Source organism: Melanostigma gelatinosum (genome assembly GCF_949748355.1).
Source record: "Melanostigma gelatinosum genome assembly, chromosome: 1".
NCBI classification, from domain to species: Eukaryota; Metazoa; Chordata; class Actinopteri; order Perciformes; family Zoarcidae; genus Melanostigma; species Melanostigma gelatinosum.
Genome location: NC_136634.1, coordinates 8,506,032 through 8,530,062, shown reverse-complemented (window position 1 = coordinate 8,530,062; position 24,031 = coordinate 8,506,032). Strand labels below are relative to the sequence as shown.

The window sequence follows — 24,031 nt, the reverse complement described above, 5'->3', positions numbered from 1 at the left end:
CAGAGGAAATATTCAGGCGGTGACACATTTTCTGTCATGAAAACGAGCAACATTTAAGATACTGAATCAAAACCAAAACAACTATTCGCAGTACATAGTACAGAATTTTTATTGGCATCAGTTTTCAGAAATTCATCTGCTATATCCGTGTTTTTGTGTGTGTGTTTGTGTGTGTGTATTCGTTTGCATGTGCCTGTACTGTATATAGACACCTGTTTTGGAGTGACATTTTATAACCCTTCTTCTAGATACAGTATGCTACAGTTTGCCATGTCTAGCGAGGCAGCAGTTTTATTTACCAACAAACACAGGAGACAGAGACAGAGCATTTCCTCTTCAACAGTAGACTACAGTGATTGTGTAATACAAGAAGGCACGGACTAATTACAGTTAGGGTGACAACGTAAGGTCAGATCCATGTCTCTAAAGAGAACGGAAGCTTGGCGATGCCTGCGGGTGTCCAACCTAGAAGGCCCCTGTTCTGTGGACAACTGTGTGTACACACACGGGCAGATAAATGACTGTGTCAGGAAGTGTGTGCACGTGCATGTCTGTGTATATGATGGCGGGAGACGGGTGTCCACAGCACCTTCGTGGAAACTTGGCCATGAGCCGACCGTTGCCCATGAGGGCTGGTAAAAACGCTGCGATGGATCTCACTATGCACACAAGTGCCAAACACAATGTAAACTTGTCTCCATCACTCTATTCAGCCTCTCCGTTCCCTCTGATTTAGTCTTTCAACTCTGCATCATGCTGTAACCTCATTACAATTCCTGCCAGAGTGTCACACAGCTCCTCTTGATGGATAATTCTATTTAAGATTATTGAAAGCTATTTACAACCATATTTGCCTGAAGAGTAGATCATCAGTTCATTGTGATGTTGGCTGTGATGACAGCATGTAGGGGCTGCATGGTGAGGGGGTTGAGTGGTAAACAACTCTGCAGGACATTCACACTTCCCGAGTATACATCAGGCCAGCGTAGGTCATCAGATGACTGCCCCCCCCCCCCCCATGCTACCCTCAACATTCAAACCAGATGTTTGATTAATTGCTCCTCATGAAAAGATTCCTCTTTTACAATGGACCGTGACGTTGCCAAATAGGGTAAGACAGTTACGTGTGCATTCTCCAGTCGTTCAAATTATTTCGGGTAATTCAGAATGGCCTCTAGACGAGTTTGCAGGGACGACCGGGATTTTCTTTTCCACAATGATCTTGTCCGGAGATGCTGCTTGCAGTGGTTGCTGAGAACTGTGGTGATTCATCTTCATCTGAACCACAAAGTGATGCTTTTCACAGGAGGAAGATGCAGGTTATGATGAGTTTCATTCATGGCCATTGACAGTTTGCAGGAAAACAAGGACAGCTATTGGCTTTCACAGTTGAGAACACGGGTTTTGTTCCAGATATTTCACATCTGGTATAACTGTCATTTCTTTCTTGTTTTCCAGCCCATAACAAAACCTGCATCATTTCACATTATATCACCACACATTGATACAGTTGTTTTGGACAACCTTTTGGCCCTCACATAATGGATTTGTCTCTGAATTGTAAATGAGGACCAACAACGTCACACCATGAGTGCACCATGGTATCCTACAAGAAAAGTGAATGCTTGCCTTGTATCCTGTTTTCTGGCTGACTTCAACTCCCCTCTCCTTTGTCGTGCTCTTATCTTCTGTTTGTAGAGGGAATGTTTCTGTTCCCGTCATCCATGAAATAAACCAGTCAGATGAAGCAGTATTGTTTCAACTCTTCCAAAGAAAGGTTACCCATGGGCTTCGATAAGATGGAAAGAAAACGAAGATGTTGTCGCAAGAATCTGCTCCTACTTGGAGCCAGCCGCTTCCCTGTGTGATGCACTGCATTGAAAGAGCTGTCTGGCACTCAGTGAGCATGTGCTGAGAGGTGAGGGACAGGACATGGCCTCCTCCTGCTCCTATCGCTCCCTGTTAGCGCTTCTACTCCTCCCGTGCCTCCTGCTAATCACAACCGACAAGGGATACACAGGACTCTGTCTACACCGATAGATAGAAGGAGTCCCGCTGACCTGTCTCAGCCGGGAATGAGCACAGGTAGAGAACATCAGCGTCACAGAAATGAGTCCTAATTAAGGTTGCAGCAGGATTTCCATAAATGAATGAAGGCCTTGGGGTTGCAAAAGCAAGAGCGTGGCACGATAGAGCATTGTCTCTTATGCTCCGACCTCGTTCAGATGCTGTGAGAAGACCAGATGTTGAAAAGCTTCAGGGCTAAAGAAAGTCGAGAAACAGACTGACTACACAGTATGTGCGTCAGCTTCTTTGTGTTTGCATCAGCAAACGTGAGCGAGATTACACGTGCATGCTTGGCAGTAGATGTCTGAACTGTATATGTGAGAGGGTGTGATCCCATGAGAGCGTCGCATACGAGGGTACACACGTGTGCCTCCTGAACTGTGATGTACTTTTCAGTCCACGGAAGATCTGCATGCTGAAACATTGATGGAGACCTTCCACTGTGACGCAACACACCGTCGGTGACACTGAAAGTGGGATGAATATTTCAATGACCCGGTAGAGCGGGTGCATCAGGAGTCAAGCTGGAGGGCAACCACAAGCATTTCACGGCAAAAGAGGTTGCATAAAGAGGTCCATTTCCCTCATCAGCATCGATATTATTCTCTAGTTAAAGATCAATTAATGGCAAGACAGTTTTAAACCCTCAGTTTGGCTCGGCCACCAAAACCACAAATCAAAATGCACCCATTGGGATCAAATATGGCCTTAAATGTCTGTGCCTAAATCCACCATGTTTATTCCATTCAGAGTGGAACTCACTGGGAAAATATAGGTCAACTCCATTTGATACAAAAACAGGTTTTGTTGCAGTTTGAATAAAAATGTCAACAACATAAGAAGATACGGGTGTGTGTGTATATATATATATATTTATTTTTTTTTATTTTTATTTTTAATTTTTATTTACATTCAAAAATGTTGAAGAAAAAAGACCAATCGAGACCAAAGTCAGATATAATGAGGCCAACGCCTGCTGGTCTGTTTGGGGAAAGATATGAGGGGTTTCATTGCTGCTGCACTATCTTGCTCCCTGCGTGGAGTCGGAACTCGGGGGTGTGAATGAGCAGAAACTCGCGACTGGTTGGAGAGCTGGTGACAAACAGTCCGGATTAGCACCTCAAAACGCCGAGCAAAAACCTGACGGACTCCAGGTCAAACTGCTTAAATTCCTCAGCAGCGTGTATCCTCAAAAGTAAAAGGGAACCTCTACTTTATCAGGAGGGACCGGGAAGTGGTCAAACAATGGACAGGGGGAGCGCGTTTTATCGCTGAATGCTCACGGAACGGGACTGATGACGTTTTGTAAAAGACTGCCGCTGCTGCACGGACCGGGCCGTGGAGGAGCCACAGAGCGAAGAGAAGGACAGCAGAAGTCAAAGAGACGGCGCTCCACAAAGGAAGGGGGGCAACGCAGGACGCGTGCGTGCAGAGCAGCAGTGCCCTAGATCTGAATAACTTCTGAGTTTCTCTGTCATTCAGGGCTCTGTTCATGCCATGTTTCAACCCGCACCTGGAAAAACAAAGGGAAATGCGTTCAGTGGCAGCACATCTCCATGCGTAAATGGAGACCCGTCGGCGCGTATTCGCTGCACTTTTTCAGGATAATAAATGACGGTTGTCACTAACTCTTGTCCTGTCCCATGACCACACTGCTATAGATGCATTATAGACTTCCTCATACTTCATATCTACCATGAGTGATGGCGATGCCTGCAGAATCTGACAGTGCCGGTGCGCAGAGCGCTCATGAAAAAAGCTTCGGCGCACCGGATCGCAATGGTTATGTGAAAACATGTGTCATCCCACTGTGCAGTGACCGAGATTACGAGTCGTGGGTGAGGCTAATGTTCACACAAATACGGAGTTCCCAGAGACTCCGGAGTGCGGTGTGTGTGGGGTCGCTCTCTGTTTTTCTCGCTCTGTTGGTCAAATGTGCAGACTGGAGAGCTGAAGCCAGCAGCAGCAGCGCTGACAACAGACCCTCGCATTCATCGTCTCTCCTTCACTTCGTTTCAGGCTGCGCGGCGGAGCTGTCGCAAACTTGCTGGAGTGTTGTTTCCTCTTTGTTCACCCTGGTATGTGCCTTCTTTTGGGTCGGTGTCTACTTCATCCGCTGCGGAGTTCTAATCCAGACCGCCCTCTCCCTCCTAACCGTGTGCCACCTGGGCGAAGCAGCAGCGTGGTCTCTCCTGGACGGGACAGATGAGCAGCTATTTTCATTCACGACAGCAGCCGTGGTCGTGCTCATCTGCGTGGCCACCGGCGCACTCATGGTAGCGCGGCTGAACCAGGGCATATCTGTGGTCGTTTTCATTAGCCTAGTCAGGACTATCTCACTTTTCTCGCTGCACAAAGTACGGGCCACTTGGAGACCGTACGTAGCGTACCTGGTTGGAGTGCTGGGCATCCTGCTGGCGAGGTATGCTGACAAGCTCCTTCCCAACCAAGGGAGACACAAGGAGGGCTGCACCCCCGTGACTGGAGCTAGGGAAGAGATCCCTGTATTTAAAAGGCGCAGGAGGTCCAGTCCTGTGATAGCCTCAGACATGGCACACAGTCAGTCCAACAGTAAGTCACATCGCCGGACCTCTCTGCCATGCATCCAGAGGGACCAGGTAAGAAGTTTCTGTCCCATTCAACTTTTCAATTTCTGCCTTGTTTTCTTCTTTCCAATGATGCGTTTTGTGTTTGAGGCGAAAGGAGGGAGCAGTGGAATGGCAATTAAAACTGTTGGCCTTTTATGACTGATTCGAATTATTATGATTATTATTATGGCTGTTAATGCATATCATATTGAGGGTTGCAGAGTTTTTTTTTAAATGATGTATGCCACTACCATGTGTAGTGTATCACACAACAACAACAACAACAATAAGAGATAATAACAATAATCATACAAATGATAATAATCATAATAATACTACTGTAATTAGCTATTATTATGTGTTTACATGGCATGCTCCTGTTTTACATTGCAGTGTGTATTACACAGTTGTGGTTTGATCTCAGTTGTTTTTCTCTGATCTGCACAGATCCTCTTTGGACTGATCTCTTTTCATATTCTGTGGAGCCATTTGAAGGCAAACATGGAATTATAACACTTTACAATGTGTTTTCTTCTTCTTTGCCTTCTCAGGAACATTGTTATATACAGTAATGCTTCATTCGATGTTTTCTCCTAAGAAAATGATACATCGTCTCCTACTAAAATGATCAACTCGGCCAAATTTTCCAAATTTTTTCTCTAAAAACGTTGCACCCATTAGACCAAGGTGGTCATTTATTCATAAATATATACAGTATAGTGTACATTTGGTATTTTGTAGCTGAAGGGAGGCTATTTTAGTAACAGCTTTCAAGTGCTGATGAGAAAGGGAAGCTGAGGACACGATTCCAATGATTCATCTCATCCCTAATTATTTATGTCAAACATTCTCCCCAGATGATCTCTGAGCCACTGCCACAACACTGACGAGTGCATTATTATCTTTCCGTCCTGGACTTTAATACCACTTGCTGCTCATCACTTATCGGGGATTGCAGTCCTTAAACTCCAGGAATGTATAGCAGCTGGCTTTTAAACCTCCTGATACACATGCATACCTGTGTTAAAAGGAGGGGAGCTGACTCATATCAGCTCCTCAGCCCTCCTTATGGAAAATCAATGCTGAGCATGTGAATTGGAAACAGATTTTTGGAGCGATCAAAGCTCTGGTTGTGACCTGTGAGTGCGGTTAGGTTGGCGATGAGAGGCTGCACCAGCGGCCCGGCCACTTGAAAGATGCCCTCAGCTCTCAGAGCCGGTTAGCGTTGTCGTGTGCTTGTGTTGCTCACACACTCCTGCGTACACAAATCAGATATGAAGAAATCCTGAGATATTTTTCAGTCAATACTTTACTCTGCTTCAGGTTTGATGTCTCAGCTGAAGCTTGTTCGAGTGTCAATCGTCATTCATTTGATATTCAGTCGTTGGTTTGCTGCAGTGATGGAGTGAGGATGCATCTTTGTTGTGTCAACGAGTGATGAGTTTGAAAATGTCTGGCTGTTTGCATTGAAGAGTTACTGTATGGCTGTAAACAAGCATGTGCACAGGGAGCAGATTGTTTTACACTCTGTTGTGTTTTAAAGATCAATGCTGCAAGTGATGGAAAGAAACAAATGCTCAGAACTTACAAATATGTCTTCACAAACACAACGATAATATTACATTTTGTATACTTCTTTGTATATATTTGTTGGTGTTGTTGCATTAGATCATAAAGTTATAGCCTTTTTTTCTACAATCTCTGTGATTACCCAATAAAAAAACAAGAAGAAAACTGGATATACGTTTAGAAACAAAGAAACATTTTTTCCACTTCACAAAGTAATATTTCTATTGTGGTAAGAGCGAACATGGGCATTAGACAACCAAGCTGTCATAAATTCACTGCATCCCTCACAAGAACACACTATTTCAAAGACACCAAATGTGTAAAAAAACAAGATGATGAATGGCATTGCTCTTGGATTCAGACTCCGTTACTTTAAGGACTTCAAGATGGAGTTACTCAGAGAACAATAAAAACAGCCCTAAAATCAAGACGTCAGTCGTAAACAGCTACTATTGATGCAATTGACACGGTTCTTTTTGTGCTTCAGATTTATTTTCTCCCAATAAAAGCTGAGCAGGATGGAACCACCAGACAAACAATGTAGACAGTGACACTTTCATGCAAAGATGCTCAACATTTCCAGCATCTCTGCCTCTGCTCTGTCAGCTCGGCCAGGCTGGAGCCCTCTGCTGCGTGATGATCTCTATTGCATGTCTCTGTTGTGGCGCATAAAGACAGTGCTCTGACATTCTTGACAGTCTACGTGAAAGTCAAGACTTCATTCGATTATCTCGAACGAAACCTGAGTGTTCTAGCGTTCGCTCTCATCTTTGGTGGCGGTGCTAAGCAGTTGAGCCGTCATGGCCTTCCTGTAATTGAGACACACATGGCGGACATATGCTGTCTTAACCGTGTCTTGTCTGTGCGGTCTGTAATGTGTAAACAAGCCCATGCTGACCCACACTAGTCATCACCTCGCTCACACGGGGGTCTGGCCTCCCTAAGGGGGGTCGACACACGTTTGGGGGCCACCATGCAACCACCACATGGTGACTGGAGCAGCGCAGCATAACGTGTCGAACTGACTCTGCCTGGAGGCCAAAATGTAGGCGAACTGCATGGCAGTATTGTGGCCTCAATTTCCCCAAGTACTGCTTCTCAGTGAGACGATCTAAAGCGGCCGAATGACGTTTGTGTTTCTGCTGTGTTCAACAGAGTTACGATGTTTTAAAGAAGCTGTAAGAGCGCCGTGACAAGGAGTAGATCTGCACTTTGTTGACGTGACAATGTTTGCATTAGTGCTGTCCGCCTGAAGTGTGTGAAGAATAGTGCGAGGCTGGAGGAAGGATTACGGTTGATACTTAACTTTTTTCTTCTAAGGAAGCTTCTCCCGCAGACCTTCGAGTCTTATATAAAGGCCCTTCAGATTGATAGTCACTGTGTAAAAACAGTTTATTCAGAAAATAAATAGAGCGAAGAGGAATCCTTCTGTCTCCTCTTCCTCACAGGCCTTAAAGCTGCCATGTTGCCCTCCGCCGCTCGGCCAAAAGCATGCTCCGAGGCTATGCTTCACTCTGCACAACTGTAGATTTAACAAACAGACATTTTCCCTCCTTTTTGATTACAAATTGGCTGCCAGCATCTATCAGCTCACTTAGTCGGTGCATTTCGCAACGTCCTTCCCATCATGCGCGGAATAAAAGAAAGTAATTATCAGCTGATCTGATAGTGGTTAGTGGGGGCCTCTGTGGGACAGTTCTTCTTGGGTTAATACAAAATGACAGGCCGGTCTTCTGTATTTCAGCGATATTGAACTGGAGGACGAGGTGTGGATCGCTTTTCACAGTGTGTCAGGAAATTTGAGTCCGAGGCTCTCCCGCTGCAGACATCAGCACTGTCATAGAAATTCCTCTCCTCTCATGCAGAGGAAAGCAGTCTGCCATGTTACCAACACACATGGAATGTTTTTAACTGAATCTACCTGAGCTGCAGAGCTGATTAGCCAGGAAGGGGAGTAGACACGAGCAAGACACTTCTGCTTTTTAGGAGGCGTTTCGAAGCCACTCCCTTTTCTGTCAGTAACTCCATCCCTCTCCACAGCCCTTGACTCTCTGTCCTCTCACTGACACCAACACAAATATTAACCCACCAGAGGAGGAAATTCTTTCTTGACTTGGATGATAAAGATATTCTTAAAATCTATGGTAATGACTTCCTGTGGAATTGGATCCAAACACAATTACTGTTGCTGTTGTAAATGTTTCCTGTTACTCTATTTTTGCTGCACCGTCCATAATTGAATTGCGTTTTGGATGGAGGAGGCTGTTGATAGCCTGTAGGGCAGAGATTTACCACTGGGCCACTGCACACTCTCATCCCAAACAGCTTGTTTGTATTCCAAACAGATAGCCTCGTGGGATGTGATCTTTTTTTTCTTTTTTCATTTTCGTTGACTGGACTGGCCTCTGGGCTAGAAACGGCCTCATTGAGCCTCCCCCTACGTTTGGAAAGGAAGCTGATATCAGCATGGGGCTGTGTGTCTTGTGATTGGGCGATCCAGTTCACACTTTCAATCCCCGTTCAGTCTCAGTCTATCCGCTGCGCTGTGCGTGTGTGAGGAGGCAAAGGGTGGAGGTACTGGGATAGGAATGAAAGTAGGTCATTCAAGGTTTTGTGCAGTGGCCAGGCAATACAGCCAGGCTTACCCCCCCCCCCCCTCTCCACACACACACACACACACACACACACACACACACACACACACACACACACACACACACACACACACACACACACACACACACACACAATATGGTGGAAGAGAGGGCTTCAACCAAAAGTGAGAGCACCTGAATCTATTGGCATAAATGTAATACAGAGTGAATAAGTATGTTTTCTGCAGTGTATGATCACATGAAATAATAATCACTGTGTTTCCGAAGCATTAGAATGAGCGCTTCATAGCTACATAGCGAGCGTGATCCTCTTCACGGAGTCCGCCATGTTTCTACAGTAGCCCAGAACGGACAAACCAAACACTGGCTAGAGAGGGACATTCTTGTTTTCAAACTTTTGCCTCGACCACAGTAGTTCTGCTCCATGCTTGGCACACGAGAGCAGATTTAGTTGGTTGCAATCTGCAACCACACCGCTAGAAGTCGCCAAACGCTACTACACACTGCACACTGTAAAGCTGAAACATGCCATTTTCGCTAAACTCTGATCAATGTTTACAACTAACACTTTGTGTTATTATTTTACCATTAGCCTCTCTTCCCAAAAAGTCTAAGCGGGCCTGTTTAAATGAATAGTTCGACATTTTGGGAAACATTGTCATTCACTTTCTTGCAGTGAGTCAGATGAGAAGTTTAATGTATGAAATCTCATGTCTGTACAGTAAATATGAAGAAACAGCGAGTGGTTTATTCGCTGAGCCTTGCATAAAGATTTGAAATCGGGAGAAACAGCAAGCCTAAATTGTAGAACTAAACCTGTATGATCATCGAAGGAAACCATTTGAACTCCTGTTAGTGAGTTTGCTGTGTTCCTATCGCAGCCATTAACCGTGTGAGAACAATATATTGTTAACCAACAGCAACAATGGGAAAAAAACTAAAAAAATAAGACCCAAGTTGTATTAAAGCGGAATTTTCCTGAAACTCTACATTACATAGTTCACCCATCTGTGTCCAGTTCCTTCATTACCTTCATTTAAAGCAACAAGAGTAGCTTGTATTCTGCTTCTTGCCCTGTGTTTCTGATCCCCGATAAGCCAACCAAACCAGAAGTCCAGCACTAAGCTGAGTGCCCCTCTTCCCTCTCTTCCCTTCCCCTGGCGCAACCACGATCTGGCTCCCTACTGATTACCATGGAAATTATGGAAGGACGTCTGTGTGAGCATGTGTGTGCATGTAAGCGTGTGTGTGTTGCCAGCAGCTTGATGGCTGCCAGCTGCTGCAGGCTGAGAGGTTGAATCCGCTCGTAGAAACACGGAGGGCCTCAAACCACAGACACAACCCAACGCAGCTGGAACTGCTAGACAGGCACAGGCCTCCAGATATTAACACCTCGGGATCCTAATAACTGCCTCACATTTGAATGGAATAGTAAATCTGAAGCACATTATTGATGTGTGTGTGTGTGTGTGTGTGTGTGTTGAAGGGTAGATTACACGCTGTACTTTTTTTCTTCTGCTGTCTGATCTAAACTCAGGCAATTATGTCACTCAAGTTTTCTGTGTTATGAGACTGTTTCAGTGATGGAGGTGAACAGAATGTTCCTGGCACAAATGTGTGTGTCCGTACAGTACGTGGGTGTGTGTGCTTGTGCGCAAGTGTGTTTGTGAGGCAACGATAGAGACAGAGAGGAGAGAGAGAGAGAGTGTGTTTGTGAAGAATTGGAGGCATTTGCATATGCACATATATTAGGTGTATGCATGAATATTGTTACCATAATGATACATTTGTTGATATATTTCACATATTTTAGAAATGTAGAAGCCAAACTTCTCAAATGTTAGATTAGAAAGCCCAAGCAGGTAGTAAATACATGAATAAACAAGGCTACATGTAAATGCAGACATGTGGCATTTGAAAGTCAATTTCAAGTGTGATATGCCGACAAACTATTCATACGACTAAACTACTGTACCTCTCACGAGCAAAAACAATCACAGCTTCATCGAACACACGCGTTAAAAATGTAGAACAACATTCAGCACTCTGATAGGAACGGTGGACAGGACAAATGTAGAAATAGACGACTTTAGAAAATGGTGAAAACCGAGTGAAAGATCGAAGAATTACACAGAAACTACACATCTAGACAAACAAGCAACACAGAAAGGGACCACAGGAAATGTCGACAACAAGTTGCTTCTCTGGAGACAGAATACTGCAGCAGAAATACTGCTCACTCCAGCTTCAGATGATGGTTGTGTTTGCTGTGCTGTACTGGAGGAGGTCGTCTGCCAAGTGGTCTTCGCCCGCTGTTGAACTTCAACTTTCACTAGTTTCTTGAACCTCTTGACAAGCTTTTTTTGCAAGTTTTTAGTTTACCGAAGCACACTGAATATCGTTATACTTGAACGGGTAGATCCAGAGGGCATCCCAGTGCGTAGATTGGACTCTCTGGGGGTAGGAGAAAAAGCAGCATCAAAGAATCAAACATCGAGCTATTTCTTTCGTAGGGCTAAAGCCATCTCCCCCCACCTTGGTGCCACCTATCAGCATACAAGAGGAAGATGAATGTTGTTTTCTCCCAAACCCTTCTTCATTTAGCAAAATACGCCTAACCTCTAACATCTTAACACTATCTGCCTCTTGGGACTACAGATGAAAAAATAGCCTCTTGGCTCAGTCTGGTGCATTTACAGCAATGTTTTTATTAATGTGCATTGTCCCTTATCAAATAAACCAAAAAAATATTAAAAAAAATAAATACAAACAGGCATTTAGGAAGTGTCACTGATTGCAACACAGTCTAAAATTGGAAAAATTATAATCAAACAGACACATCTGATCAAAGAATAACCATTAATTCATCCAAGCATGACTCTCGGTACTTGACAGTCTTAGATCTGTACGAAGTTAGATTCCCGGCTCTTTGTACGCAACACGCTTGTGTTTGCAATGTTGAAGCAGCGTTTTTTGGTCTTTATAGGACGGGCAGGTTGATGGGTGCCAGTAGGTATCCGGCAGGGCAGCACATCCCTTTGTGGAACTGAACGCAGCATGTTCTGCTTTCATCTCTATTTGTCCTCCTGAAGGGCTTTTTCAATCACACGAGGAGCCCACCTTTAAGACAGTGATCCTTCACATGAGGGGACATTCCTGTGTTAGCCCCGGCGCTAAACGAACTGGAATGTGCAGGTTGAGCAGACCCTGAAGGACAGGCCTGTGGGCCCATTCACCCAGCATCCCCCCCCCCCTCTCCCCGCACACACTGACCTGAGCCAACACCACCATCCTGGGCTGTCACCAGGTGTGCAGCTGGCCTCTGACGAATGAATGGACACTCTCACATCGCCCCGGGAAGTGTGTGCGTGAGTGTGTATGTGTGCATGTTTGTGAGAGGAAGGTAGCAGCGGAGAGAGGGGGGAGAGTAGTCCTGGACGTAAATAGCTGCAGTCAGCAGATGTGTGAAAAACAAATGGAAGAACCGACTGTTAATTTCCCATCTCACGTGAAGCGGCGTCCACAAAAATTGATCTCATGGCCTGTGATTGATGTCAGAGAGGAAGTGCAGCAAGTCCCTCAGGTCCGGTCTGGCCATTTTGTCTCCACTAGAAGCAGAGCAGGCCGCAGTCGCTGCTGCTGCTGCTGCTGCTGCTGCTGCTGCTGCTGCCATCGTTCATTTAACCAGCAGAAACATTTTGAACCTCTCTGACTGGGGCCATCCACTACATCCAAACATTTGTCAGCAATAAATTGATTATATATTTCAGGAGCTTGAACAGGAAGGATGTTTTCAGTAACGGATGGTTGTATTTAGTAATTCACTGGCTGGTTGGTTACTAATGGCTGAATCTTCATGCAAAGCAGTCTGTAGGCAGCTGGGCAAGATTTTGGTATCGGAAACGTTCAGGTTTTTGTTTGTCGTATTGACCAATCACGTTTAAGAAAGCTTTGTGGAGGCCTTTGTGGAACCCATCGGCTGTTGTCCGACCATGATTTTGCTTTATATTGGCTTAAAGTTAGCTTGTCAACAGAATGCGTTACATTTTATAAACTGATCTTGTGTTTTGTATAAAATCTTGATCTGTAAAGTAACTGAAGTAACTCTCAATTCGTGGAGTAAAAAATACATATATTTCCCTCTGTCAGCAGGCTGCATGTCTGTCTAGCTCGATGGTGTTATTGTACCCTCTGCCTGGTGAGCCCCCCCGTCCGTCCGTCCAGCCCGCTGCCTCACTGGCTCGCCATGAGCCTGTCTGTCCCTGCAGCCAACAAGGCTTCTGCTGTTCCCTGCTCAATGCCATGTTTTACTCTCGAAATATGTTCGAGAGAAAAAGATCTGTCTGTACATCTGTCTGTCAGTCGGGTTATTTCGCCCCTTGCAGCGGCGAGAGTCTTAGGGTTTTGGGTTAAGGGCTGTTTTCGTGCAGTCACTTTCAATTAGTCAGTTATCAAAAGCAGAATGTATAGCTGCAGTGCTGTGCTGGATGATGGTATACAGTGTCTTTATGATTTAGACTTTTATGGACGCATAGTGTGTACGAACAAATTCCAATGTTGGAATGCTGGTTATGATGCTGAGGTAAACAGTGTGACGTTATTTTGGTACCTTGGTCACATTTCTGAATCGACTCTGCAAACAGAAACCGCTTATGGTCAGCTCAAGTAAATGAGTTATTTGTATTAATTAAAAATAGCAATCTGCTTTCCTAACGCTTCCTATTTATCTGTATTTGTCAGCACCATTCATTTTAAACAGGTCTGTGCACATTATCACTTATTAATATGCTGCACGAGAAAAAGTTTAGAAAAAGTTTTTCCCCCCCCGCAATGTGCTCAGCTCAATGAATATTTAATCATATTTTTAAAGTGAATGTCATCTCAAGTTAAATTCCACGTGTTCGGTATTTGGTTGGGACAAGACATCCAGAGGGCCCTGAGATAGAGTTTGACGACACACTCTATTATTCAGTTTGAGAGTGTGTCTCTACTCGATTGTTAGAGCATCGGTGACATGAAGGCACGAGCTATGGCTCCCTTTCCCTCAACCTTGCTTTGGCCCTCGGCTTCTTGTCCATGAGGAGTATGATAAAGTGGTGCCCCCCCCCCCCCCCCCCCCTCCAGGTTTTCTCTTCTGTACACTGTAAACACCTGCTAATACACACGCACACACACACACACACACACAAAGGGCCCAGCAGACTGGCTCGGCAAGGCCTTATTGATTTGTTGCTGCTATGCTCCGCATTGCCTGGTGACAATAAACGATGTCAGAGCTGACGTGTTCTTGTGTAGGTGACATCCGTTTTATACTCGGCCACAATCGATGGCTATGAACAGCAGGCTGTTCTGTGTGTGTGTGTGTGTGTGTGTGTGTGTGGTCAGACAAGTGCTGTGTAGTGTAGATAGTGGTCTGTTGGTTCCAAGCAATCATTCCTGCCAAAGATAGCTAAGCTCACCCGCTAATTGCTTTGTGGAGTGCAACCCATGGAAGCTGGTTCAGGTCACATCTCCGCCCGGAAAGCAAGACGTGGGAAAAGCCATTGTTTTTAGAAAACTTCAAATGGATCCGCAGCCCTTCGTCTACCCAGATAACTCATTGCCACATGCTGTATGTCTCTGAAAAGTCTCTCTGTGTTATAAAGAGAGGGACAGAATATGCGTACTGAGCCTTTATTTTGATGCTTATGTACCTCAGGTTTCTCCTCTACACCATCTCTCTTTTTTCCATTAGCTCCTGTTCCATTCGTACTCTCGCTGACCTTGCGTCGTGTCCTCCCGGGACTGGACAGCTTAAATGAAATCTCTACACCTACAGTAGCAGACCCCTCTTCTCTTCTCTCTCTTCTCTTCTTTTTCCCTGATCTGTCCTCTCCATGGACGGTGGAAAGAGTTTCGTGTCAGGTCTTCAGGCTCAAGGCAGTTCAGCATCACAGCGATGGCTCTGGACCACATATTGCAGATTAAATCTTTTAGTCGAGTAGAGTAGTGTGTTGACATTTTTTGATCATGTTTTTTTTCCCCCCCCTCTGTTAATAATCAACCCTTCACCTTGTGTCTCGCTGTCATGGTCAGACCCGCTTCAGTGTTAAGAGTTGAGAATTGTTCGAGGTTTGGCAGGTGATTCATCGAGGCTTTCGGGGAGAGCGTTTCCATTGTCGGGACGAGGAATGGCATGCGGTGGTTTTGGCAAAGCTCCACAAACTGGAGCGGCAGAAGGACTTTTGACGTCATCGGGAAACGTGACCCACTTCTCAAGAGGCGAGGAGCCTTGGGCTGGTTGAGCAGATGTTGCACAGACTGCGCACACTCACACACACGCACACGCACACACAGACGCGCACGCATGTGCACCTACACGGTGTGCACACTTTCTACGCTGCCTTTATGTCCCATTAAAACAGCCACAGAAAAAGAAGCGACGGCCTCATTTGGGTTTGTGGTTGTGCACAGGCGATAACTGGTGTCGCCGCCAGCGTGTGCGCTTGCAAACGAGGTACAGCGTGACAAAGGAGAGGGTGTTAGTGGGTCATCTCGGTCGTACAGGTGGGTTTTCACGAAACGGGTCTCAGAGGGGTTCCAAGGAACCAGAAGCAGCTTAACGCCTTTCAGCTACATTGCTCCTGTTGTGAATGGTGGATGAAGGGAAGACAAGGTGATGACGGGCCAGAGAGAACTGCTAGTTTAGTTCTCCACTGGCTCCTACTGCCTGTCAGCCAGGGCCGATCTCCTCCTCCTCCTCTCTGCCATCGCTCTGGCTCTTTCAGACGTTACATGATGCCTTTCTTTCTGGTCTGTCACTTAGTTTGACGTGTGACTACAGGCTCTCTTTGTCTCTCTGCTATTTTGCACCTTTCGTTATCTCCGCCAGGAGGATCATGCAATCGCTCTCGTGTGTGCGTTTCTCCTTTCGGCCATTTGTTATTCATTCCCCAGGCACAAGTCAAAGGCTCTGTCGTTTCAGGCAGACGTCGGGTCAGGACCCTTTTTATCTGTGTTCAGAATTCAGACAAAGTCCAGAAAACAAAATGGTGGCTCCTCCAGTGAGAGGCTGCTCATGCTGTCTATGATGAGCTCATCAGTTCTGAAATGTCAGCGGTGATGAAGATTGGTCACCTTCAAGAAGCAACCAAATCTACTGTGACTGAGGTCTTCCCTGTTCCTCGCCGTTGCATACTCTGTTGCTGAGGCGCAGTGAGCTGAGAGCAGACCCGACAACATTTCATGCTTATAAAGATCAGCCCTGCTTCATTTCACATGTGCCGATGTTATTGCTTGACGGCAGGAATGCGCTTGGATGTCAAAGGAAGTAAAAACGTTCATGAAACTCGACAGCCTCGATTCTGCCATTGAGTCAATAATCGGCCCTCGCTCTCTCCTTCTCGTCCTGCTCTCCCCCCCCCCCCCCACGACTGACCTGCTGTTAGTTTACGTACTTCCCTTTTTACTTACCCTCAACAACGCTTGTCCAAACAGCAGCAGAACTTTCCCCCTTATGTGTTTCACTTTCTCCCATCGTGCCATTTTCCACAATTCTTCCACTTTTTCTCCCCTCCCCACTTCTCACCCAGCACCGTTCATTGTTTCCAGACAGTGGTGAAACATATTGAGGGAAATGTGTGGAACCTTCGAGTCTGTTTGCACGGCGAAAGACAGGGACGCACACGGACACACACACACACACACACACAGGAGTAATCGTTCCAGGAAAGTGGCATCTGTGCAGCCCATTAGACAGGGATTCAGTGGACCGGTGCGGGCCGTTTACATATGGTGGTCAGCTGCTGGAAAGGAACTGGATCCAGGGGTCACATTTGAGAGAAAACATTAGGGGAGATGATGCATGTTGGACTTAATCATACACGCACCCTTCAAAGTCCTGTAGTGCCCTTCACCGCGTCCCTGGTACTGTAGCACTGCTCTGGCCAAGTCGTTCATATCCGCAGGGCCTGGCTGCAGGTCGGAGCAGACAGCTACCCGGCGACTTGCAAATAAACCCTCACTCTCTCACATTTGGAGCCTCGTCTCCTCCAGGGTCACTCCTTCAATCAAAGAGTTTGACATTTGGTCATGAGTAAAGGGTGTGGGAGAAAGTGAACTCCGAGAGGGCCTCATCAGTAGCAACACAGTTATTGTTGCAGCAAAAATCCACCCTACTGTAATGGCTGCTGAAATGGCTCCCTGGAGTGCAGGTCTACTTGACTTCAGTGAGAGAAGAGGAGTGATTGAAGAAAGGAGAGTGAGGGAGTATTTTGTAGGGATTATTTGGGAAGGAGGAGTCTTTGTCTTTGGATGCTACAGCTGTGATTCATTCGTATATTTGTGTTGCTCGGTCTGAGTTGACTGGACCATGTACCAGGCCAGGATACTTCCTACAGGGCCAACTGTTCTGCCCTCATATATCTGAACTTTCCTCACTGTTTTCATACCGGAGTGCATAGAGACATTCCTATTAAATGTGTAATGGATAAAACATGATGATCTTTGCACTGTATTTATGGCTCATAATTGAGTTTATTTTTTCTCATCTACTGAGCATGACATCTTATTTGAGATATTTGATGTGATGTATTTGGCATCTGGTGAAAGGAAGGTTTTTGTCTCTCAGCTCAGGTTTGTTTTTAAATATAATTGACTTGACTTCTTGTGGGGCAGTGAGTTACGTGGTGATATTACAGCATTGAACTGAGCAGATGTTTGGCTCCTCCTACATTGGTTCATCACAATGTAATCATTTCTCTTGAACGGCATTTGACATTGATCTTGTAACCCATGTGAAATGTTACACTTTTAACATCTTCGATGCATTATTGTTGAAGCGAAAATCTGGTTTTTATAACATTGAACTGAGTGTCCAGGAATATGAAGGCGCTGATTCAAAAATCATAGACACACAACATTTGGCATAACTTCACATGAATACGGTTAGCTTGGTAGTAGCAGCTTGAGTACTTTAAATAATTTCACTCCCGTGAAATTGGAATAGATTGCCCATTTTACTTGAAGTGCTACAATTATGAATGCAGTTGAAAGCAACACGTTCGTATGCAATGTGGCTATTCTTCTCAGAAGTTCGTCAGTAATAAATTACATTTGGAAAGGTAACTCAATCGCCCTTTTTCCAATCATTTTTTTGTCGAGCCTCCAACATTTAAAAAAGTTAGTCATGGTGAGGTCATGATATTAGAGCGAAGGTCTGAAGAAAACTGCTCCTTCTGGGTGGTTCGCTGTCGGTCACGGTGATATTACGAGAGGTACAACCCTCGGGGAGGATCCTGCTTGTTTGAATGTGTGTTGTGTCGGAGCACCTGGTCAGAGCCTCAGGCAGCGGATGTGGCTACGAGACTCGTTCAGTTCGTGGCCTGCCAGGTGGACTGCAGCTTGTTCCAGCACACACACACACACACACACACACACACACGCACGTGGTGCACACACACTCGCATGCACCACGATGCATGGATGTGTACATGTGTGGCTGTTGATAGTTGCACAAGTAAGACCCGTTCACACACCTTGCAGGGACAGACGGAGGGAGGGAGAGCTACTGGGCTTGTAATCAGATCAACTCAGATATGGTATCATTGTAACCAAATTAGTGATGATGCGGAGTATAGTATATCAGGTTTTGGCCAGAGCTCAGTCACATTTGTGGCAGAGGAGTGACACGGAGCACTTGTGCCAAATGCAATAACTGAACTTGCGTCATGCACATTAAAGGACAGTTGAAAATACAGATACTGCAGAGGAAGATCGACTGACTGGATGAAGCTCACTTGTGCAACTTCACGTATAACAGAGAGAGACAGACACTTCTGACTGGAGCTGCAGTTGCAACGTGTCTTTTGATCAGTGCTAATCTGAAGAAAAAAAAATGAAGAGTGTCATTACAAAGAGACAGTTTGCAGTATTTGATGTGTTTTTACTGAAAAATGACACTCAAAGTTGGAATCGTATTGATGTCCTGGCGAGACATTTGCTCATAATTAGAGCTCATTGTTTGTATTTTAGCGTTTAAAAAACTGTGAATATCTCTGCATTTATTACAAGCACTGCACTTAAAAATGTGAAAAATCTGCCTGGAAGCACTGATGTGGATGACCTCAAATATGCTTGTTCGTCTTATTAAGAGCAATGTAATACACTGGTTGGTTCTTTTTCTTTGTTCTCTTCTCAGTCCAGGACGATAGAGCAATAAAAATGTCACCACCACACTAACCAGCAGTTTTTTGTATTGGAGCCGAGCATCTCATGCCATGATGGTCATTTAATAACTTTTCAACAGCAAAATACGTTTTAAAATCCATCATTGACGCAACATACGAGAGAACAAAGATAACCTCTTCTCCCTTCATTTCATTACTTTTCAACTCCCTGCTCTTCTCCAGCAGTACGTATTTCATGTCCAAACAGATCTTTACTGTTTATCAAGATATCATACATGTGCAGCTCTTTCAATTTGGGGCACTGTGCATCAGAGAACATTATTTTTCTCGACACCAGAGACACACAGTAGACATTTAGGGTGAAAACACAGCTGAACCGACTGGAGCCAGTCTGGCTTTTTGAGTTCTGTTGACGCTCGCCGTCTGTCTATTCCCACCTAATGGTCTTTCTGGTGGGAATGCGTACGGCCCCAGTAATGGAGTCTGGATCACATGTTTGTCTCGGCATACTCTTCTCTGATAGGCCCGTGGTTCTTAATTACCAGAGTGACTGTTTATCCACACTGTTTGCCTGGATCCTTATCAGCCCTAACAGTGTTTTAACTCCCAGTGGAGAATGTGTGGGAGATGGCGAGAGGAAGTGAGCGTGTGCGCGTGTGTGTGTGTGTGTGTGTGTGTTGTGACGCACAATAGTGTACATGTCAGCGTGCATGCTTGATGTACTTTGTCAGACATGGGTCAGAGTGTGTGGAATGCAGAACACGCAGATTCTGCCAGCGATATCTTGGTTGTGCCGGCGAGGTTGTGTTTGCACTCCTCGTTGTCGAGACGGAGAGTCAGACTTGTGGTCTGCAGTCATCGGGAGGACGCTCGTGTCGAGGTTTTAGCGCCGAGGGATGAGTGTTCAAGTTTTTGCTTCATTCCTCAGCACCAACGGTATCAAGCAAACAGTGAATTTGCACGTTTTGCATTCCAAATCAGGAGCCCTTGTAAAAGTGTGACCAATTCACTGTGTCTGGATTGTAAAAATGTTCATGCGGTTTATCAGCGGTCTGCTTTTCATTAAAGGTGGAGCTGCTAGAATGAGTTGGTACTATGTGTGTGTACACAAGTGTGTTTCTATATGCTTTTATTTGTGTGTCTATTGTATGTGTGTGTGTGTGTGTGTGTGTGTGTGTAACCTGAGCTCTGGCCATCTCCCTGTGTGTGAGTAATGGTCCCTGTTTTATTGGCCCGCTCCTCAACAGACTCTATGAGTAATCACATAATGCCTGCTTTGACGTCAGAGCAGTTTCCATGACAACACAGTGCTCCCCACTCAGGGGAGGTGCGTTGGTTTTTTTGTTTTTTTCTCTTCCCTACATCCCGTCCTATGTGCGCTCAAAGCTCCGGCTCCGGGTTGAGACATTACTCCTCGAGCTACAATCACCTCCCCCTCATCTATAGTTTCACAATGTGCCCGTATGATTACAGCGGCACACTTTTCTCCTTTTTTTCCTTCCACTTTTATTATGGTCCATCTCTCTGTGTCTCTCTCTGAGCCTCTCCCTCTCTCACTTCACTGTCCCTATTTTAGTCATCCTCTGTCTCCTCTTGCCTCCCAGCTCTGTCTCTTTCGTGATTATCCCCCATTTTACTCTCCGTCTTCTCCCTTCCCCTCTCCTTTCTTCTCTTCTCCAAACTCTGTCATGCCCGACAAACCACCGCTCCTATTTCCACGCCAGATGTATTCGTTTTTCTCCCTGCCTTTCACGCACTGTTGAATTCCAGCGAACGGCCGACCCCTCTCTTTTCTACAGGCTCTTCCTCTTCACAGTTTTGCCTTTTCCTTTCTCGTTCCTCGCTCTGGTGAGAGGACAGGCCCGGATGAAAAGGAAACACACTCCCTTGTGTACCCGTGCCCACATAAGATTAATCCTGCTCCAGCCATCCCCCAGGGAGCCAGAGGACAATATAGCAAGTTCAGGTCTAGTTTATTACTGAATAGAAAAAAGAAGCATCGTTAAAAATGATAACTTGCTGGAGTGCACAGATCTATGAACTGCAATCTGTTCATTTCTTTGTATTGAGTTTCACCAGTGCAACTCATTTTTAACACATAGAAAACAGGGACAGCGCCCTAGTCTCTTCAGCTGTATGTGTGAGGAGACTCAGCGGTCATGGAAGTCATCTCTGAAAGTATAGATGACTTCAATGCTGAAGGGCCAATCCATCTGTGGAGGGAATAAGCACAAAGGTCCAGAAAAAACTAATTCTGAAAGGGAAAGAATGGATGAAAAAACAACCAGTGACTTGTTGGATTCATTTTTGAAGGTTCTGTGAAGAGCATGCACTACTGATATTTTGTATAGCAGGACTTGCGGGTATACAATCATTTTGTCTCGTTTCTGCAGTAAAGATTTTATTCTGTTCCTTCACATTTTCATTAATAAGCTGACGTATAACTGCAGAGTATCTATTACTAAAAATATTTTTAAAATGGCAACCGTATTTTCAGTTACGGCAACCAAAGCTGATTGCCAGCGTGGCAACCACTTTTAAAGTTCGTATTAAGCCCCGATTTCACATGAAGTCAGAAACATTTGGATGCACCATTCCATACATCCGTAATTCAAAGTTCAGCTGAAGCTTTTAAAGCGTCAGAGGTCGTCTTACTTTTTCCCAGCCTGAAAACCATCAAAATGTCAATAATAAGGCCAGCCGCCTCAATCTGCAGCTAGTCTGTCTGGCTACAGTCAAACACTCACACAGTGAAGCCGTTAATGGCTCTGTGTTATGTCTGTTGTCGTTGCTCGGAGCAGCCGGGGCCGAAAGCATTACGCGGCCTATTTCCAACCCATTTCCTTCCCCTGTTGAAAGTGGTGTATCGCTGCTCAGGAAAGGGGTATTGCTGTCTCCCAAACCAGCGGTGATCTGCCGCCCCTGCCGCTCTGTCGTGTGGATACTCGTCTCTGTCAGTCATCCAGTCAGGAGTGTGATTGGTGACTAACAATGAAGACAGACTGGTTGTCTGGGTGATGTGTTTAGGTCGGGAGCAGGACCACTGTAATAGACGTTGTGTCTCTTCAGCAGGGCTTGCCTAGTACAGGCGTCCGTCTTCATTTTCCAATCAATTAGACTCCAGTGGAAAACAGGCCGTCTGACACAGGTGCATGCGTGTGTGCAAAATGTCCCTGTAGCTGTGTGGATGTGTGTTTGAGAGAGGAAAAAGAGGCAGACAGAGGAAACATGAGGGGCAGTGCATGAGTGTGTGTGATTCTGAGCGGTTTGCCAGAAAGGCAGCCTTACCAGATGACGGCCATAAAAAAGTGCCGCCTTGCAGCTCAGCCCCGATGTCACGGCTGTGTTCCTGGCTGACTTGCCCTTGACTTGTTCCTGAGGCCCAGGAACAGACAGAGCCATACGCATTAGTGCGTTGTGAAGTGCATGTGACTGGAGTTTTGACCCGAGAGTCTGGGAGCACTATCGAACCGTAACCCAATGGGCCACGGTTGAGAGCGTTATTGCCCGGGGCGAGGTCCATTCTGCCAACACAGGTCCCCTGATTTTGCACAGTGTAGCGTGGCACTGCCAGCTCAGCAGAGGGATCGAACCCAGCCAAGGACGAGGACAAGGTGAGAGTCAGAGCCGGGCAGGGTGGACTTTCCCACTGCAAAAATGTTTGAAAAGTGGGGGAATAATTGTCAAAGAAATAGTTACCGTAGTCATTCTTGAAAATACAGTTATCTGCTTCCTTGCCAAGATATTGATCAAAAGATCAGTAGAACTCTTATGTTCATCCGTTAAATATGAAGCTACAGCCTGAAAATGACTTAGCTTAGCATCAAGACTGTTAACATGTGAATCTGCTATCCTTGCTCTGTTTGTCTGCAGCATCTCTTTAACTCATTAATTAACATTAAATCTAATTTGTTTAATCCATACAAAGAACACATTTTTCTAGTCTTCACGCTAAGCTAGCGTGTCCTGGTTGTGGCTTCATATTCAATGGACATATACGATTAATACGATTCTAATTAAATTCTGTGGAAAAAAGCAAAGTGTTTCCCAAAATACTGAACTATTCCTTTAAGTGAACCCGTCTCATCAGCAATGCTGTCGCGTCAGAGCCCATCAGTGTTAGTCCACCAGTTGGTATACCAGTGTAAAAAAGATTGGAATGAAATGTGACACATGGAGAATGCACTGTCCTACGAAGACAATCACCCTTCGACCCGACAAGAGTCACTTAGCTATTGGCTTCCAACTGCTGACAGCTCATTATTGTTGCTGTGATTAGTTCTGTAATGTTGTCATCACTGACAGCAAATGTTTTGGTTGTGGGTCCAGGTCGGGCGAGATCTGTCTCCAGTTTATTCCTCCAGTGTTCTTCAGTGTGACAGTGGCAGTGACGGCCAGATCTGAGACCCCTCCGTCCACACCCCGTTCCCCCGTTCCCCCCTTCTCTTTATGCCCGCTGGTTGTCTGCACAGACCCATCTGCTTCAGGCAGCTGTGCTACTCAGGTTATATGGGGAGAAGTAATTCAGTTTGGGGTCTGTTTTCCATTCGATGAATGCACACATACAGATAATACACATGCAGATTTTTTTTAGATGGAAAAAAATAACCATTTGACCAAATAGTCACAGTTTTTAACTCCAAGGTGGCCATTTTGTATTTACAAGTCTTGCACAGTACCAAGTATCAACCGTGCCGTTGTAACTGTTTATGGCTCCGTTTTATGATTCCCCTCTTCTAGTCTACCTCCCTAATTAATTGAACTACTTCCCATTATACTAGATTATCCTTTCCAATTGGGCATTTTTGAGCCAGGATTGTGGAAACAATCCTGGCTGATGGTCATCATTAATCCGGAGTTGCAGCAGACATTATTTGTTTCTGCTTTTACATGGTCTACGGAAAGTGCAATTACAGCAATTACAGATGAGGAGTCACACTAGCTTCAGGCTATAGACCCATTTTGTCGGACTAATACGGGTTGTGAACCTCTGTAGAACACAATGTTAAAACCAGGATTGATCTTT

At 45.4% G+C, this 24,031-nt stretch overlaps 1 protein-coding gene across 1 annotated transcript in view; it reads left to right on the top strand.

The window, feature by feature from the left end:
• Window positions 1-3,770: 3,770 nt before the first annotated feature.
• LOC306784376 (cGMP-inhibited 3',5'-cyclic phosphodiesterase 3A-like) overlaps window positions 3,771-24,031 on the top strand; it is a gene marked incomplete at its 5' end in the record, with an annotated part of 57,897 nt that continues 37,636 nt past the window's right edge. Inside the window, one exon of the mRNA XM_079278319.1 lies at window positions 3,771-4,685. Within this exon, the coding sequence (XP_079134445.1) occupies window positions 3,771-4,685 (915 nt within the window). The remainder of the gene's footprint in view (window positions 4,686-24,031) is intronic.